General features: G+C 42.0%; 1 protein-coding gene across 12 annotated transcripts in view; it reads left to right on the forward strand.

Annotated features, from left to right (window-relative positions):
- The window catches only part of LOC106968330 (protocadherin alpha-C2), a 195,817-nt gene that overhangs the window by 162,073 nt on the left and 19,011 nt on the right, over window positions 1-14,733 (forward strand). For all 12 annotated transcript variants that reach the window (XM_053222096.1, XM_053222086.1, XM_053222108.1 and 9 more), the window contains exon 3: window positions 877-965. In XM_053222096.1, the coding sequence (XP_053078071.1) occupies window positions 877-965 (89 nt within the window). The remainder of the gene's footprint in view (window positions 1-876; window positions 966-14,733) is intronic.

The following is a 14,733-nucleotide window of genomic DNA, read 5'->3' on the forward strand; positions in this document are numbered from 1 at the left end:
TTATAGATGGGCTTCTCCCACGATAGTTCAAGATTGTCTGCTCTGCTGCCTCACATAACCCCTCGGACAGTAGTATAAATTTTGTCTCAGTAACTTAATTTGCAAGATGAACCGATGTCTGTTTTAAAATAATCCTCTAATTCTGGTGAGGATGTTCTTGGATGATGTTTGCTTTTAGAGTCTTTGTTCCTTCCTTCATCCATCTAACAAATACATGAGGGTCTTCTATGTGCTGGCATTAGACATACATCGATTAATATTTATGAGTGCTGCATCCTTGAATAGCTTATATTCTATCTCTACTTGCCTCTAAGCATATCCCACTTTATGTCTCACTACCTGCAGTAGTTCATGCTGAATTGATTTCTTCTGAATTGGGATCTGTGAGTGGTGATGATAGGCTTCCTCAAGTCCCAGGAAATGTACTAGGATGGGTTGTTTGCAAGTAAAAGATACAGAAAGAGTAAAACAGAAAATAAGGTCAAGAAGGAATTGGGTAGCTAAATGGGAATGATGCTACAGTTACTACCAAATAATTTTTTTGTGTTTTCGTCTTTGCTATAGAGAACCCAGAAACAAGACAATCAGCAAGAGAGGCCTGGGGCTTCTGGTAGTAAGCTCTCCTCCTCTGCTTCAGCATTTAGATGTTAAAATGGCATTAGCCCTCTGATGGGCTTCCTGTTAGATTTAGTGAATGCCATGTGGCATTGATGATGACCAAAACTGTCTTAAAGATAAAACATGTTTATTGCCTGAATAGTATAGCAAGCAGCACATAGCCCTGCCTCCAGAGATGTATGCACTTTCTGAGGGTGGCAGGAGATCTGGAGAGGCATTTATGGTCTAACCATGATTTGGGTCTGTGTGTTTACTCAGCTCTGTGCACCTAGAGGAGGCTGGCATTCTACGGGCTGGGCCAGGAGGGCCTGATCAGCAGTGGCCAACGGTATCCAGTGCAACACCAGGTAAAGACCCAAAGTCTCTCTCTTCTTGTGTGGGCTCTAGCAAGCAATCAGATGATCTGTTTGTTTTTAAGACCAGGAATACTAATGGTTCTCTTTTTAGTCTTTCTTCTTTTCCTTATATGTATGACATCCTTACATACATGCATGATTATTTTAGTTTTCTACTTAATGTCCTTCAAGAACTGAAAACAGATAACGGTGTCTCTGTGTGTGTGTGTGTGTGTGTGTGTGTGTGTGTGTGTGTGTGTGTGTAGCTGTTTTGTAAAATAACCAGGCATCTTTCTTTATTTTTTTAAGTTCATTTATTTATTTTGAGAGAGAGAGCAAGACAGTGCGAGTGGGGGAGGGCCAGACAGAGAGGGAGAGTGAGAATCCCAAGCAGGCTCTGTGTTGTCAGCATAGAGCCTGACATGGGGCTTGAACTCGTGAAACCATAAGATAAGACCTGAGCCAAAACCAAGAGTCGGATGCTTAACTGACTGAGCCACCCAGGCGCCCCAAACCAGCATCCTTCAAATACTTAGGCTGTCTGAGCTACACAGAGAAGATCTGGTGGTCTTATGCACAGAAATGACACTGTTAGCAAAGATCTTTCAGTTGGAGACAATGGAACCCCATTCAAAGTGGTAAGCAAAAGAGAGATACATAGACACATAAACAGATACATAGATAGATGGAATGGAGTTTCTCATGGAAGTGGAAAGTTATGAAAACCAAGACACTACTCTCTTTGACTTCAGGTTAAAGTCAGATCTGCTTCTTTCTGCACATCTGTATGATGATCTGTATCACTCTGCAGACTGACTTTTACTGACTTGACATGGACATTTCCAGACATGAACATCTCACAGTGTCTTAGTTCAGAGGACCAATGGGGACTAATTCCTAACCTAAACTTTCAGGAAAGAGAATCTTCCAGGTTGGATCAAGAGCCAAGTGGCTGATGAGCATAGACAAATTGCTTAAACTCGTATTTCCTTAGTTTCCTTATTCTTGCCCAATCACTAAAGCAATGTCATATAATAAAAATATGGCTTTGGAGGTCCATCCCTGTGGCAGTTTTCAGAAAGGAAGGATTACAGAGACTGCAAATGGTGTCCATCATAATCCTCTATTAATAGAACATCATAATGATGATAATAGTTACTAATTATTGAGCCATTATCAACTCAGACACTGGGCCGAGCTCATTATATATGTGATCTCATTTATTCCCCATGACAGTCTTGCAAGGGATTTATTAGATCTATATTACATGTGAGAAACTTGAGACACCAAGAGGGTAAGAAACATACCCAGGTTCAGGCAGTTTTGTAAGTGGCAGAGGTAGGATTCAAACCCTGTGTCTAGCTCCAAATCCAAGTGTATCTAGCACTTATATTCATACCATGGCTGGCTTGCAAGAATCCATCCAAATTCAAATACATACATAGATACATTACAGATGACATAAGTGTGTGTGTGAAACATTCTTTCCAGAAATAATCAGGTGCTTTTCAAATGATTAGGCTATCTGAATAACATGTGCAGCAAAGGGCCCCTTTTTCCTGGCAATTCTAAGAGCTTTCATTGATTCTAATCAGCCAGCATTTGCTATTTGTGAATGTTGCATGATTCAACTAAAAGTCACATTTGTCAAAAAAAAAAACCACAAAAAAACAAATGCACAAGCTAAAGCAATTCATTAGAGTTAATATTGCCAGATGGCAAGGAGAAGAACATAAAATAGTTCATTGACAAATCTGCAGCCCCAATGCCAGTGGTGAAGTGAAGAAGTGGCTTTGGGCTGCCAAGTATAGCAGGATAGGAAGCATCTGGAATGGTAAGAATGATGCTTGAAAGCAGCCACAACCTTGCCCTGCTCACCTGTCTTCAGGGCTTTTCTTGTTCCCACAGAGGGTTTGCAGGTCGGTCTAGTGAGCCAGGAACTAAGGTTGAATACATTCTCCTTTTGTTGATGATGCTGGTGGGTGTGTATTCCTAGGCAAATATGCATTAGGAGCTGTCTGCTGATTATTTCAGGTCTCTCCTTCAGATTTAAAAGAATGTTAGGAACCCATCTTCTTCACACAGAAGATAGGGAAGGAGTCCCATTACTCTCCTTCCCGAGTTTCCCAACCCCTCCTGTCTCATCCCTTCTGTCCAGGACTGTGCCTGGCTCCTGATTCGAGTCCCGGTCCTCATGGACTGAGCTGTACACACCTTCCATCTTCCCAGTGCTCCATGGGTGACCTAGCCTTGCATGTCAACATACCTCCTCACAGTGATACTAAGTTAAAGGGAGGCCCCTCTGCCTGCCATTCTGACCTTTTGACACTTGACAGTTTTAGGACTCAAAATACGCCTGCACTGTTAGTAGAGAATAGCTGCAGCTGGGCAGAGAGACAGAGAGAGAGAGAGACCTGCTGTGCACTAATCCTCATTCACACGTCTTCCTGAAAGTTGTTTTTCCTCCATTGATGAATTCTTTTGCTTTGTCACTAAACTGTTCATTTATCTTCACAGTCCACAAAAACCTAGCATAAGGATCTGAAAGGATCAATGGGGACATCACCAGGTGATGTTTCCTGCAGGATAAACAAGTCAGGCATTAAATTGGTTAATCCTGATGACTGGCCCCTCTCTCCAGCCTCACCTCTGTGTGAGCAGACCTGGCCTAAGGGCTTCTTCTTTAGCAGCTTCCCGTGAGACTGCGCAGAGAAAGAAATGGGCTGAGGAGGGAGAGCCTGGCATCCAGTTACAGCTTCTTCAGAGGGAGGAATGTATTTGGGGGGAGGGGCATTAAAGGGCCAGTCATTCACAATTACAACTCTCACTTTCTCAGTGTGAATGTTCTCAAGAGGTTTTAATGAGTGCCCTTGTGTGATCAGTTCTTAGAGGGAATCCCAAGAGGTTGTAAAAAGACTGCGCCTTTGAGACAGCTGGTCTGGCTTCAGGGCACCAGACTGCTTTGCTCTCTCCTACTGGTCCTTCCGGGGCCCCTCTTTCTACATTTCATTACCTAAGGCAGCAGTAAATTGTTCCTGGAGAGGGACATACTATTTTCAGAAGAGCTCAGGGAATTCCAAAATACACAGCACTGCCAAACATAACACTATAGTTTGTCAAGGAAGACCCCAGGGGATCTGGGACTAAGCAGTGAAAGATTACTTAGGCAGATGAGGTGACTAAGGCAGTAAGGCCTAGAGGACCTCAGTGTTGAGGGACCAGACAGTGGTTCTCCAAGTACGATACTTGGAGCAGACACACTAACAATTGCTACCGAATCAGAAATTCTCAGAGTGGAGCCCAGAAATCTGTGTTTAACAAGCCCTCCATGTGCTCCCGATATACCCCAAAGTTTAAGAACTGGTCTAGAATCAAGAGTACATGTTCCTGAGGTTGTCTTATATCTTTGGAGGCTCAGAAATCATGCGAGGAAGGCATCTACTTATGATTCTTGCAGGAAGCAGGAAGCAGGAAGCCTTTCCCTATATCAGAGAGATCATCACTAAGAGCTCAAGCTCTCGGTCAGAGTAACCCTCCTTTAAATCCTAGCTCTGTTACTCAGCAGTTCTGAGTCCCCTATTTAACTTTTCTGGTTCCTAGTTTCTTTCTCTGTAAAATGGAGATAATAGCAGTGTCCACCTAATAAGGTTGTTACAAGAATTAAATGAGATAATACACGCATATTACACAACCTAGAGAACAATGTTTATAGTAAATGGGAGCTATTTTAGTGATTTTTCAAGGTAGGAGTCTATCTTTCACATTCAGAATTTAGGTCTGAGTTGTTCTGAGTAGTCTCTGTGGGAAGGCTCTATTATAGAGATTTTTCTCAAAGTGCCTGTTTTTTTGTGTCTTTGGGGGATTGTTTTTGCCCTGGTTTGCCGTATCTCTTCACTCTGTGGTAGGTGGACATAGTTTATGTGCCCTAGTTTTAGGGGGAGTGAGGGGGAATTCATGTTTTTGTTTTAGGATTCCTGCCTCTCTGACAAAATCAACTTTGCATGAAGGGGCTTTATGCAGACTCCATCTCTGATTCTTCCCCAGAAAGAAGGCATGATCTTTAAGTTTTTTTGGAATCCATTTAGGAGCACTGCCAACATGAATTTTTCCACTTCATGAGTGAGGACAGCCTCAGGCCTCGTTTGAGAATTTAGAAAGCATGCTGTTCCACTAACCTGCTCACCCTCAACTTCTGCTGTTGTCATGGTGATGACAGTCCTGGGAGGTGTGTACAGATCCTTATTAGGGAAAAAAAATGAGGTCAGCGGTCTCTGTGTATGGGGCAGCTCCTTCCTCGGTATTGTCCATTCTCACCTGTGTCTCAGGGCCAGAGGGCCAGCCTGGCTTAGAGGTCTCTAGCTGAGGAACATGAGTGAGTCCTTGTGAGATGCACTGTTACTTTCTGGGGGTTTGGAGTCACCACATCTGCTGGAGTTCTCTGTGTAGCTTGTGTGGTGTGTTCTGACCCGGCCTGGAGGGAGGGAGCAAGATAGTGTGGGAAGGCGAATTAGAATCCTCTACCTAGGAGAAGCCATGAAACTTGTCTGTACTGGCTTCATTCATTCCCCTTCATCTCCTTCTTAGAAGAACACTCTGTCCCTTCTATTTTTAATGGTCATATAAATGAAAAACTAGATGGAAGACTTCCTGGTTTTTCTGAAATTAAACATTTCTGTTTAGTAAATAGATTCTGAGAGTTCTTTCCTTACTCTGTGTCTCCCCCACCTCTCCCCCTTTTTCTACACCCTTTCCCCCAGGATTGGTTAGCCCCGGGCAGAATACAGTCAGAATTGGGACCGTGATACATAATAAATACATTTCTTCCTTGAAACAGAGTTCATGTGCTTCCTGAAAATATAATCCTGTGTGCACTCCACTGTATGCTCCTGGGCATACATTTTATAGGGTAGAGCGAGGAGAGAAGAGCAGCAAGAACTGTTCCCTTAGGCTATAGTTTTCTTCAAATCCCACAGATGCAGAGAAGCAGCTAATGCAGGGTCAGGAAATGGATACTCATTACAGTTCCTTAGGTTATCATTGATCCACTTAACGTGTCACTAGAGCATACAGTCTGGCCCCTGAAAACTTCATCATGAGCAACAACTTTTGAATAATGTCTTAGGAAAATAATACACTTTTATCCTTCTTTGTTTAAGAGTTTTGCATGGGACAAGAGAGTTTCCAAATTACCTTCTCTTCTAGTTTTGTCTACACACCATACTTTGTAGCTAAATTTTTAAGTGCCTTATCAGAAGGGAAATTCAGGTTTATACTGGGAAGACCCTAGTGTCTCAAAGGACCAAGGAAGGAGGGGGAGGAGGAAGTCACAAGCTACGTGTAGCCTGAGAGCTCTGTGGCAAAGTAGAAGTGGAGGGTGAGAGTCTACGCTTCATTCTGGGGGAAAGATGTCTTGGATTGTTTGGGATTGCTTGGAGCTCCTCCCTCAGAGGTGTTTGGACAAGAAGGACCTACTTATAATCAGAAGTGAGGGCAGAGGAGAGGTAATGGCTTGTAATTACTTTAAGCTTTGCGGTTCCAGCAAGCGTTGCCTTAAGCCTCACTGATTCTAGTAAACTAGAAACGAGAGCCTGTCCCCAGCAATAGCAAGGGTCTTTAATGACAAGTGTTTTCAGAGAAACTCAGCCCAGATTCCGAAAGGACTTGAAAAGTTCATTTTCACAGAGGCAGTCAACTTTGAATTGAGAAGGTCATTGCCTAATCTGGAGAAACATATTCAGGTCAAGCACTGGCTACAGCCTTGGGGCCTCTAGGAAAGGGTCACTAGAGAGTTCATTGCCAAGAGACCTGGACTTGAGCATGTGGACTGGAGAAGAGCCTCTTCTGCCTCTGCACTTAGAGTTTATTATCCAGAGTCGAAAAAAAGAGAGGAAGCAGAGATCAATGTCATTCTACTCTCATCTCAAAGAGAACAAGAGTTTCCTCAGCAGTAGTCCTGCCTGGAATGGTCTACTGCCAGAGAGGTGGGTAGGTGAAGAATGGGAAAAGGCAGTCCTGAACATGGCAGTAACAAAAGAAACAAAGGAAAAAAGGAGTACCCTTGAAACTCATATAACACTGTATGTGAGCTATACTGGAATTAAAATAAAAACTTAATAAATCTTTTTAAAAAAGGATGTTTGTGGGGCACCTGGGTGGCTCAGTTGGTTGAGCGTCTGACTTTGACTCCGGTCACAATCTCACAGTTTGTGAGTTCGAGCCCTGCGTTGGGCTCCGTACTGACAGCTTAGAGCCTGGAACCTGCTTCTGTGTCTCCCTCTCTCTCTCTGCTCTTCCCCCACTCATTCTCTGTCTCTCTCTCATTGAAAAATAAACATTAAAAAAAATTAAAAAACAAAAGGATGTTTGTACCAGTATGGAAATAAGATATTGAGAGCTTTGTAGAAGTAATTCTCACAGGTGTAACTTTAGAAAGTTGGGGTACAAAAAGTAACTTTTAGGAACCAAATTTTTATCTATAAGAAAACAAGGATGCTAAAAAGCTTATTGTTACTAGAGTGTGGCTCTTGACTGCTGAGTCCCAAACAGTGTACTGGGCCTCTAGATTACAGCTGCCAGTGAATGTAATAAACAACAAAAAAACTTTAAAAATGAAGAAAGTCTGAACAAACAAGTTTGTTGTTAATGGTCCCAGAAAGTCTGGCAGTTTGTGCTTCCTTCCAACATTGCACCAATCCAGTGTCCAGAGTTGTTGCTCTGGGCAGTATCATGGGCCAAGCTGAGTAGCAAGGTGACATTTCCCAAGTCTTCTCTTTTATGTTTTTTGACTCTGAACTACAGATACTATCTTACCCAAAAATGCATGTGTCACATCTCTGTTCTCATAATCATCTAGGGTGACTCAAAGGTCTGTAGCAAGGCTAGAAGCCTCAGTCTGTATGTATGATTTACATTAGACGCACACTAAGCTTCATGTCAGAGAGTTTTGGGCGGAAAAGAGTATTACCATGTATATAAACAGCCCTGAGGTGGACACTTTTGAGCCTGTGAGATTGGTTCTGTGTTTGATGATGAGCCATGGAATACAGAAACCTATTAGCAAGGAAGTATGTGTGTTGATGAGAGGGTCTTTGTTGTTGAAGTTTCAAAGTCTTTAAATCCTGTTCTATTGCTCCCTGTTGTTGTACAAATATCCTTTTAGAACAAGAGAAAGGAAGAATTAATAGTAGTTATTATTTAGTGAAACTGTGGTAAGTACTTTATATGCATTGCATACTTAAGCAAGAGAGAAACTGTTATTCCCATGTTTTAGATAATGAACTTGAGACTCATAGGAATTAAGTGAGTTCCATACATTCATATATCTAGTGTTTTTTTGCTCCCTATTATCCCAGTCAAGCAAGGTGTCTAGCACATAGTGGGGCTTAATATTTTTTGACTCATTAATGAATACAATGGCAAAGGCAGTATTTGAACCTGTGTCTGTCTGCTGCTGAATGCTGTGCACTTAATTAACACACTACTGATTCTTTGTCCCATATGCCAGCTGAAGGGAATAGTTTGGTAACTTGGAGAGGAATATTCATTGTCTGAGTTCTAGGCTGACTGTAGGGTCTGTATTAGTTTCTGATTACTATTATAACAAGTTACCACAAACTTCATGGCTTCAAGCAATGCAAATTTATTATCATACAGTTATGGAGGTCACAAGTTTTACTAGGCTAAAATCAAGGCGGATTCCTGTTACTATATAACAAGTATCCACTTTCCTTCAGTTTCCAATAGTATGTGCCTCATTCGCATTAGAGCTGTCACTAACAACACTTTTAATGTCCCTATTTGTACTAACATTCTGTTCATGACAATTTAGGTATTCCCTAAGATGATGATATGTTTTCTGTAACATGCTACTCACTTCTTTCGGAGTCCTCTCTAACAGAGTCTTAGTATCTCCTTTCTGCTAGCAGTCTGTTCAAGGGAAGCTAGGCTTCTCAGAATTCTTCCAATCTCTGACCATTGCCCAATTCCAAAGCCACTTCAAGATTCTTAGTTATTTGTAACAGCAGAACCCCACTTTCAGGTACCAAAATCTGTATTCATTTCCCAAGGCTGCTGTACCAAATTACCACATACTAGGTGGTTTAAGCCAATACAGTTTTATTATCTCATGGTTCTGGAAGTCAGAAGTCCACAATGGGTTTCACTGCAGTACAATCAGGATGTCAGCAGGGCTTCACTACTTCTGGAGGCTCTATGAGAGGATCTCTTCCCTTGCCTTTACCAGCTTTTAGAGGCTGCCTGCATTTCTGGGCTCCTGGCGCCTTCATCTTCAAAGCCAACAAAATAGCATCTGCAAATCTCTGTCTGACTCTTGACTTTCCTCCCCCTCTCTTTGCCTTATAAGGACTCTTGTGATTACATTGGGCCTACCTGGATAATCCAGGATAATCTTGCTATCTTAGCATCCTCAGTTTAATCACATTTGCAAAGTCCCTCTTGTCATGTAACATATAACATATTCACTGGTTTCAGGAATTAGGATATAAGCATCTTTGGGGGACCATTATCTGCAGAGCTGGCTGTGTGCATCTGTGTGTTGTAAACTTCAGTAAAGGCAAAGGTAAAATAAGGTGCATCTTAGGACCGTGAAGAGGTTGTAGTCAGTGTTGACTAGACTTTAAACGCCTTTGAAAGCTATTATTAACTGTCAGAACTTTGGTGGAGACTAATTAATCACCTTCCTTTCCCTCCAAGTCTTAAATAATTAAGAATAGATGCAGAGAGCCAACTGAGGGACCAAAGTTCAGAATCAGACTTGTAATTGGTAAAGATGGTCTGGAGAATATGACAGGACCTCCACCTCCTACATACAAGGGAAGAAAATAAAAAATGGCAGACCTCTGCCTTTGTGAGGAGGGGGAACTGTCCTGGTTTGATTACCAAACAGAGCTAGAGCAGAGTGAAAAAGAGTTAGAGGAGAGGTATATCATGAAAAAACAGTGTCTGTTAGTGCTAATTTAACCTAATCAAAAACAATGATCCCTTTGAAAAATGACTTATGATAATCTCCCCAGTTAGACAAACAACTTTTCTTTCCTGGGAAGAGTAAGTATGGAAATGGAGCCAAAGGTGAGAGCCCCCTTCCTAACCCATTCCCCGAGGATGGAAGTATTGGTTGCTGGGTGTCTCTTTTCTGTGGGCAGAGATGGAAATGTGGAGACAGAAGGTAGATGGTACATTGTTATATTAAAGACTAAGATATATTGTTCTGTCCCAGGCTTAAGAGTATTTTCCCAAGAATTAGAAAGCAGTCAGGAGAAGACAGAACTCCTTGGATCACCACAATCTGGAAAGAGTCAATTAAATGACATGATAGCCAGTGGAAAAGTCACTGTCCCCAGGGTGATGTCAGGAGATAGGGACAATGCATATTGCCTGCTCTGTGTATGCATCTAGAATCTGTGTCTAGGTGAAAGCAGATTAAAACACATATCCGGGACTGCCTTGAAGAAGAAAGTAGAGCCTGATTGGTGTGTATGTGTGTGTTGGGGGTTGTGGGCAGTGTGGGGGAGGAGATACTTCAGACAGCATTCACTTGCTTTTCCTGAATGTGACGTCCTACCTGCGGCAGGGGCAGGGGTCACAGTGGTTGCAGGCCAAGTCTATGGATACATAGAATGCAGGATTTTTTTTTTTTTAGGAGCATTTTGCGTAACAGACCTATTCTCATACTAGCTACCTCCTTGAAATCCTAACAGGCTAGGCACCTCCAAAGTCTAGAGCCTCTCAGCACCCTCAGCAGCTCTCACTAGAGACCAGATCACCTCCCATGACTCTGACAGTGAATAGGCATTTGACCCATGGCAGAACCTTCTTGGAGGCCAACATCCCCTATAGGCTCCTTGTGTCACCAAGATGTTAATCCAACTGTTGTCCCTGCAGTCTGCAGTCAGCGGGGTTGTGTTTAGTCAACCAGCAGTGCCACATAAGTTTCCCCCTATTAAACCAAGTATAAATTGATTCTAAATATTTGCTTTGGGGAAATTTCTTTGGGAAGAATGAGCTGTCTCTAAATCTAGGGATTTAGAGATATACATTAGCTTCTTTTGTCTTTTTACTCAGGGTTGCAACCCTGCGTTCTAACCCTTTAAATGGGGGTAATTTGAAGAGCACTAGGAAGATGCTCACAAAACCCACCTCACAGGCAGGTTCCTAGAATTCCACCATCAACCACCACCACCAGCATTCTCATTTAAAATCCTTATTCATTCGGGGCATCTGGGTGACTTAGTAGGTTAAACGTCTGACCCTTGGTTTCCGTTCAGGTCATGATCTCACAGTTCATGAGTTTGAGCCCCACATTGGACTCTGTGCTGACAGCATGGGGCTTGCTTGGGATTTTTTTTCCCCTCTCTCTTTTCCCCTCCCCTGCTTACTCTCTCTCTCTGTCTCTATCAAAAATAAATAAATTAAAAAAGTAAACTGTTAAAAAAATCTTCTAAAAAAAAAGAAAAAGACTAAAATCCTTATTCATTAAATCTCTCTCTCTCTCTCTCTCTCTCTCTCTCTCTCTCTCTCACACACACACACACACACACACACACACACACACACACACACAAGTGAAGTATTGGAGTATTTTATCCAAGGGTAGGCTTTAATATAGAATTTGTTTGGAACCTTTTATATAGTCATTAAACAAACATTAAGCACCCACTTAAAGTCAGTCTCTAGTCCAGGTGATGCCAGAATAATATTAACAGAGTCCTGTCTTTGGAATTTAGTGGGGGAAGATAGAAATGTAAGGAAATAAGATGGAAATATTACAGTGTTCTGTGATAAGGACCATAATAGCACCATGCACAGGTAGGGCCAATGAGGGGGAAGGAAGCTGGGACAAACCACCAGAGCATGTCAGTCCAGAGTGGTATCCAGAGTCGTCTATCTATATTGTAATCAGTACAAACTCCATGTAAATGTGGTAAGCTGGCCCCCCCTTCCTGAGAGGGCGCAGACCCTCACTCAGTAACCATGAATACTGAATGTTGTGGGAGCCCAGAACATCGAATTGGGGACCATCTCAGAGATTGTGACATTTAATACTGGGTATTGAAGGCTGGTATGTAGGATGTTGGGAGAGAATTCTGGACAATGTAAAAAACACCAAAAATCAGAAGTCCATAATCTTGGTGAATAGAATAAGTACACTTGATGGATGGAAGGGATAGAAAACTGTTGGGAAATGAGATCCGAAAGACAGGAGTTAGATTTTGTAGAGCCTTCAAAATCCTGCTAAAGAACTTGAAGTTTCCTTTGTTGGGAGTGGTGAGCCACCAGGTTGGTTTGTTGGTTGGTTGGTTTTTAAGAAAGGAGGCTCGGGGCGCCTGGGTGGCGCAGTCGGGTAAGCATCCGACTTCAGCCAGGTCACGATCTCGCGGTCCGTGAGTTCGAGCCCCACGTCAGGCTCTGGGCTGATGGCTCGGAGCCTGGAGCCTGTTTCCGATTCTGTGTCTCCCTCTCTCTCTGCCCCTCCCCCGTTCATGCTGTGTCTCTCTCTGTCCCAAAAATAAATAAACGTTGAAAAAAAAAAAAAAAAGAAAGGAGGCTCTAGGGGTGCCTGGGTGGCTCAGTTGGCTAAGTGTCTGACTCTTGATTTTGGCTCAGGTCATGATCTCATTGTTCCTGAGTTTGAGCCCCGTGTTGGGCTCTGCAATGATGGTGCAGAGCTTGCTTGGAATTCCCTCTCTCCCTCTCTCTGCCCCTCCCCCACTCTCACTGTCTCTTTCTCTCTGTCTTTCAAAAACGAAAAAAAAAAAAAATTTAAAGAAAGAAAGGAGGCTCTGTTGAACCCCCTTACCTCTGCTGAATCTTCAAAAATAATCCTATATCAAGACAAGCTCATGATCTATTAACTTTACTGGTTTTTTCTACTTAAACCAAGAATTGGAAACTTTGAAAATTGCATATAGTTAACATACAGTGTTATATTAGTTTCAGGTGTATATATAATTCAGCAATCTATATATTATTCAGCATCATGATAAGTGTACTCTTAATCCCCATCACGTATTTATCCCATCTCCCTACCTACCTCCCCTCTGATAACCATCAGTTTGTTCTCTATTTTTAAGAGTCTGTTTTTTGCTTTGTTTCTTTTTCTTTCTTCGTTTGTTTTGTTTCTTAAATTCCACATATGAGTGGAAGCATGTTATTACTCTTTCTCTGACTGTCTTCTTTTTTTTAATGTGTATTTATTTTTGAGACAGAGACAGAGCATGAACGGGGGAGGATCAGAGAGAGAGGGAGACCCAGAATCTGAAGCAGGCTCCAGGCTCTGAGCTGTCAGCACAGAGCCTGATGCAGGGCTTGAACTCACGGGCTGCGAGATCATGACCTGAGCTGAAGTCAGACACTTAACCGACTAAGCCACCCAGGCACCCCATGACTGTCTTATTTCATGTAGCATTATGCCTTCTAGATCCATCCATGTTGTTGCACGTGGCAAGATGTCATTCTTTTTTTATGACTGGGTAATATTCCATTGTAGATATATACCACATATTCTTTTATCTTATTTTTTTACATCTTCTTTATCCGTTCATCTATCACTGGATACTTGGGCTGCTTCCATAATTTGGCTACTATAAATCACACTGCAGTAAACATAGGACACATATGTCTTTTTGAATTAGTGTTTTGTATTATTTGGGTAAATACCCAGTGGTAGAATTATTGGATCAAATTGTAATTCTATTTTTAATTTTTTGAGGAACCTCCATACTGTTTTCCATGGTGGCTGCACCAGTTTGCATTCCTACCAACAGTGCACAAGGGTTCCTTTTTCTCATATCCTTGTCCACACTTGTTATTTCTTGTTGTTTTTGATTTTAGCCGTTCTGACAGATATGAAATGATATCTCATTATGGTTTGATTTGCATTTCCCTGATGATGAGTGATGGTGAGCATCTTTTCATGTGTCTCTTGGCCATCTGGATGTCTTCTTTGGAGAAATGTCTGTTCATGTCTTCTGCCCATTTTTTAATTGGATTATTTGTTTTGGGGGGGTGTTGAGTTGTATAAATTCTTTATGTATTTTGGATACTAACCCTCTATCAGATGTCATTTGCAAATATCTTCTTCCATACAGTAGGTTGCCTTTTAGTTTTGTTAGTTGTTTCCTTTGCTGTGCAGAAGTTTTTTATTTTGATGTAGTCCCAATAGTTTATTTTTGCTTTTGTTCCCCTTGTCTCAGGAGACAGATCTAGAAAAATGTTGCTATGGCTGATGTCTGAAAAATTACTACCTGTGCCCTCTTCTAGAATTTTTATGGCTTCAGGTCTCCATTTAGGTTCTTAATCCATTTTGAGTTTTGTTTTTTTTTTAACGTTTATTTATTTTTGAGACAGAGAGAAACAGAGCATGAATGGGAAGGGGCAGAGAGAGAGGGAGACACAGAATCAGAAGCAGGCTCCAGGCTCTGAGCCATCAGCCCAGAGCCCAACACAGGGCTCGAACTACGGACCGCGAGATCGTGACCTGAGCTAAAGTCGGACGCTTAACCGACTGAGCCACCCAGGCGCCCCATTTTGAGTTTATTTTTATATGCGGTGTAAGAAAGTGGTCCAGTTTCATTCTTTTGCATGTTCCTTTCAGGTTTTTCCAACATCGTTGGAAAGGAGCTGGTCTTTTTCCCCATTGCATATTCTTGCCTCTTTTGTCAAAGATTAATTAACCGTATAATTGTGGGTTTATTTCTGGGCTCTCTGTTTTGTTCCATTGATCTGTATGTCTCTTTTTGTGTCAGTACCATACTGTTTTGAT

The sequence above is a fragment of the Acinonyx jubatus genome, chromosome A1 (genome assembly GCF_027475565.1).
Source record: "Acinonyx jubatus isolate Ajub_Pintada_27869175 chromosome A1, VMU_Ajub_asm_v1.0, whole genome shotgun sequence".
In the NCBI taxonomy this organism is placed as follows: Eukaryota; Metazoa; Chordata; class Mammalia; order Carnivora; family Felidae; genus Acinonyx; species Acinonyx jubatus.